Below are 4310 nucleotides of genomic sequence, written 5' to 3'. Positions count from 1 at the left end.
TTTTTTTTTCATATTGTTCAACATTTCCTTGAGAACCCTTAGTATATTAATCATATTTGGTTTAAATTTCTTATCTGACAATTCCAACATCTCTTCTATACCTAATCTGGTTCTGGCGCTTGACCTCTGTCTTCTAATTCTGTTCTTAAAACCTTTTCGTATTTCGTATATTTTCTTGTTGAAAACTGGACAAGATGTACTGGGAAAAAGAAACTGAGGTAAATAGGCCTTGAGTGTGAGTTCTAGGTTTATCCTACTGGGTTTTGTCTCTGTTTACTGTTTTCAGTAGCTGTAGATGTCAGAGGTTAAAATTTCCTTTGGTGTCCTTGCTTTTCTCTCTCCTGTCATCTTTGGGGTTCTCTAGACACTTGCTAAATAAAGTCTGAAACATGCAGAAGGAAACTGCAATATTCTTTCATTGCAGCCACCTGTTTTTAAACAGAAACTCTAATGACAATACTGGTAATCTGTAGGTGGAAGGGAAACATGTTATAGTCCTATGATTTGATCTCAGTCTTTTAGTGAGCCTGTGCCCCTGAGCTGTAATGTTTTGTGATATGATATGATTAGTCTTTGTATGTGATTCCTAGCACAGAGCTCCTAAATCCCTTGAATTTCACAAGTGAGAAGGGTGAAAGGATCCTCCTTATTTGCAAAGTAGCACTCTTAGGAGATCCTAGATGACTTTAGGATTAGGATTGGTGACCACAAAGACCCACCCTTGAAGTTTCAGCCCTAGCCCCCAGCCTCACAAAAGAAAAGAGGAGCTGGAGATTGAATTAATCATTAGTGTGTAATGATTTAATCAATCATATCTATCTGATGGGACCTTCATAAATATTGGGGCTCTGAGAACTTCCATGTTGGTGAACATATTGAGGTGCCGTGAGGATGGCACACCCAGGGAATGCATGGAAACTTCCCACCTCCTCCCCATACCGACCAATGGGCCTCTTCCACTTGGCTGTTTGTGAGTTGTATGTTTTGTAATTAAACCAGTGATGCTAAGGAAGTCACTCTCCTGACTTCTGAGGGAGGCCCTAGTGAATTACTGACCTATAAAGGGTGTTGTGAGAACTCCAGATTTGTAGTTGGCATATAGAAGCATGGGTGGCCTGGGCACCCCACTGTGTGACTTGCATCTGACATGGGGGCAGTCTTGTGGGACTGAGTGCTTAACCTGTGGAGTCTGACTAATTCTGGGTACTTAAAATTGGATTATATTTTAGGGCACAGTCAATGTCAGAGAGTTGGAGAATGGTGTTGGAAAAGACACCTTGTATTGGTGTTGGGAAGACAAAAAATGGTTCACTTTCACACATGCTTCTGTGTCCCTGCTCCCAGATCACATAGGCTTTGGCAAACTCCTAGTAGGTTAGGCTTTTGTTGAAATGGATTTTTTTGAGAATAGGCCTTCTTAAGAAGAACATGATGTTCTGGGAATATTATAAAATTGTTCCTTTTCCTATTTGTCTCTCAAATTTTAGAGAGAAAACTTTGCCTTATGACCCTCAATTCTTTAATGGATCTAAGAAGAGTAATTGATTTGATGTTTGTTTATTTTTTACTTGCGTGGCTGGGAATGACAATTTCTACGTTCCTTACTTGTAAGACCAGAAATTGGAAGTCTCTGACTTCATTTTTTTGTGATGTTTGATGGATGATCGCTTTAAAATCTCATTCTTGCCAGGCATGGGGGCTCATGCCTATAATCCCAGCACTTTGGGAAGTGGAGGCAGGCAGATCGCTTGAGCCCAGGAGTTCAAGACCAACCTGGCCAACATTGTGAAACCCTGTCTCTACTAAAAACACAAAAATTAGACGGGTGTGGTGGTGCACACCTGTAATCCCAGCTACTCAGGAGGCTGAGGCACAAGAATCGCTTGAACCCAGGAGGCGAAGCTTGCAGTGAGCCGAGATCACGCTACAGCACTCCAACCTGGGCAACAGTGAAACTCGGTCTCAAAAAAAAATGAAATAAAATAAAATCTCATTCCTCCTTTTCCACTATATACCCCACATCCAGATACGATAGGAAGAAAGCCTGGGTCACCCTCATTTGGTGCTGGTGAGACATCCAATCCACATTAGCCCCTGCCTATATGCATGAACTCTCACACTAGCCCACTCCCTAACCTCAGTGAAAACTCCAAGCCAGCCTACCCGCTCTTCCCAAGGTCTCAAGTATACATGTAATAAACCTTCTCCTGGTGTAGGGATTTTGTAGAGGTCTAAGTTGCCATACGTACCTCCTCAGGCCTGAGCTCTTAACTTCCCAGTAACCTCCTAGATCCATGAAATATGAGAGAGACAAAAGGAAGAACTGAGCCTGTGATAAATATTACACAAACAAGTTGAAATTAATACTTCTGCAAAGGAATATTTTCATTCAGCCAGCTGGATTTGAGTAGTCATAGTGGAACAGGAATTAAAAGAAATTTCAAAGACGTGTAAGCAAAAACTCAGTTATATGTAAGAAAAACCAGTTCCCCCTGAGGAAGAGAAAGAGCTGAAGTCCTTTAAAAATTGACTGCCTGTTTTTCTGTGGCTAGTGAGCCTTATCTCTCCCTCTCCCAGGCATTGTGAAGACTCTGTTTCTCTAGCTGTGCAGCTGCAAGGTCACTAAACAGATAATCTCAAGTCGTAAAACATGTTGTTCCTTGAAAAGTAAGAAATAATGTAATGCATGTCTTAATTGAATAACTGTCTTTGTTTCTCACTTCTGTCCCCCTGCACAAATCTCCCCCCACCCCACGAAATACTGAAAAGGTAGCTTGACTCTTTGTTCGAGGCTCAGTCCTTTAGATGTTAATCCAACTGGGTCAGCGCACCTAAGTAATTAAATAATTCCTCCTCAACGTGTCAATCTCTGATTCCTTAAAAATCCCACTGCAGTAGTGGCCCGGAGTCCTTCAGGACTTGGCCAGCAGCTCCTCATGACAATTTAGCTTTCCACAGGCCTCCTGGCCTCTCGTTTATTGATGGGAATAAAAGAAAAGCCTACCGTTCTTGAAGGTGTATTTATTTATTGAAACCTTACCCAGATTGATTCCATGTTTAATGAAATGCTGAGTAAGATGCTTCATAAGGTAGGAAATGAGTTTCTCACAAGGGATTAGAGGTCTTAAAATTTGTTTCATTTGTATAGCATTTCTCTTTTCCAATGTGAGCTTGAGTCCACCTTTAGAGAACAATAAAGTTCCAAATAATCACAGTAAAAATATAGAAGTAATTGATCAGGCACAGTGGCTCACGCCTGTAATCCTAGCACTTTGGGAGGCCGGGGGGTGGGGCAAATTGCCTGCACTCAGGAGTTCGAGACCAGCCTGGCCAACATGGCAAAACCCTGTCTCTACTAAAAATACAAAAAATTAGCTGGGTGTGGTGGCACATACCTGTAGTCCCAGCTACTCAGGAGGCTGAGGCACAAGAATCATTTGACCTCCAGAGGCAGAGGTTGCAGTGAGCCAAGATCAGACCACTGAACTCCAGCCTGGGCAATAAAGCAAGACTCTGTTTCAAAAAAAGAAAAAGAAAAAAGAAAAAAATAGAAGTAACTTCTGTGTGTTCATGATCGCATGAATTTTATGAGGAAGTCAGTGTGGACAGTTGTAGTTCTGACAGCCGAGTCATACACCAAATGTTTGGAGAACACAGAATTGTATGGGAACTTCTTATAAATCGAGTATAGATCCCCAGTACCACCAGTCTTACCCATCCTCCTGTAAACATATGTGGAATGTTTCAGAACTCAGTCTCCTTTGAGGATGTGGCTGTGAACTTCACCCTGGAGGAGTGGGCTTTGCTGGATTCTTCACAGAAAAAGCTCTACGAAGATGTGATGCAGGAGACCTTCAAAAACCTGGTCTGTCTAGGTAAGGATATCAACATTTCTCTCCTCAGTTAAATATAGAACACAGAACAAGTGTTTATTGCTTGACAGCTGTGTTCCAAGATTTGAAATGTGGAAAGGGAATCTTTCGGTGATTGAATCAGACAGAGTCACAGCTAATCATGAAACTAGACTATAATGATTTTCTATAATTTGTAATAATTTATAACGGTGTTTCTGGGTGTGCATTTTAGGAAAAAAGTGGGAAGACCAGGACATTGAAGATGACCACAGAAACCAGGGGAGAAATCGAAGGTGAGTTGCATCCACAGAAGAATAGCAGCCCGTGGGGGAATTTCAGAAGAAAGCAGGCAAAACAATTAAGCACAGCTTCAAATTTAGTTATTCCTAGAAAACTTTCACTGAAAATGTTTTCTTAAAAACATCATAGATGTTCAGGATGTGAAAAATAAATCAC

General features: G+C 41.3%; 1 protein-coding gene across 1 annotated transcript in view; it reads left to right on the top strand.

Annotated features, from left to right (window-relative positions):
• Window positions 1–4310, top strand: part of ZNF14 (zinc finger protein 14) — a 36410-nt gene that overhangs the window by 23783 nt on the left and 8317 nt on the right. Inside the window, exons 2-3 of the mRNA XM_011991369.1 lie at window positions 3749–3875; window positions 4087–4147. Of these exons, the coding sequence (XP_011846759.1) occupies window positions 3749–3875; window positions 4087–4147 (188 nt within the window). The remainder of the gene's footprint in view (window positions 1–3748; window positions 3876–4086; window positions 4148–4310) is intronic.

The sequence above is a fragment of the Mandrillus leucophaeus genome, unplaced genomic scaffold (genome assembly GCF_000951045.1).
Source record: "Mandrillus leucophaeus isolate KB7577 unplaced genomic scaffold, Mleu.le_1.0 Scaffold11, whole genome shotgun sequence".
NCBI classification, from domain to species: Eukaryota; Metazoa; Chordata; class Mammalia; order Primates; family Cercopithecidae; genus Mandrillus; species Mandrillus leucophaeus.
This window is presented reverse-complemented; position numbering and strand designations above follow the sequence as displayed.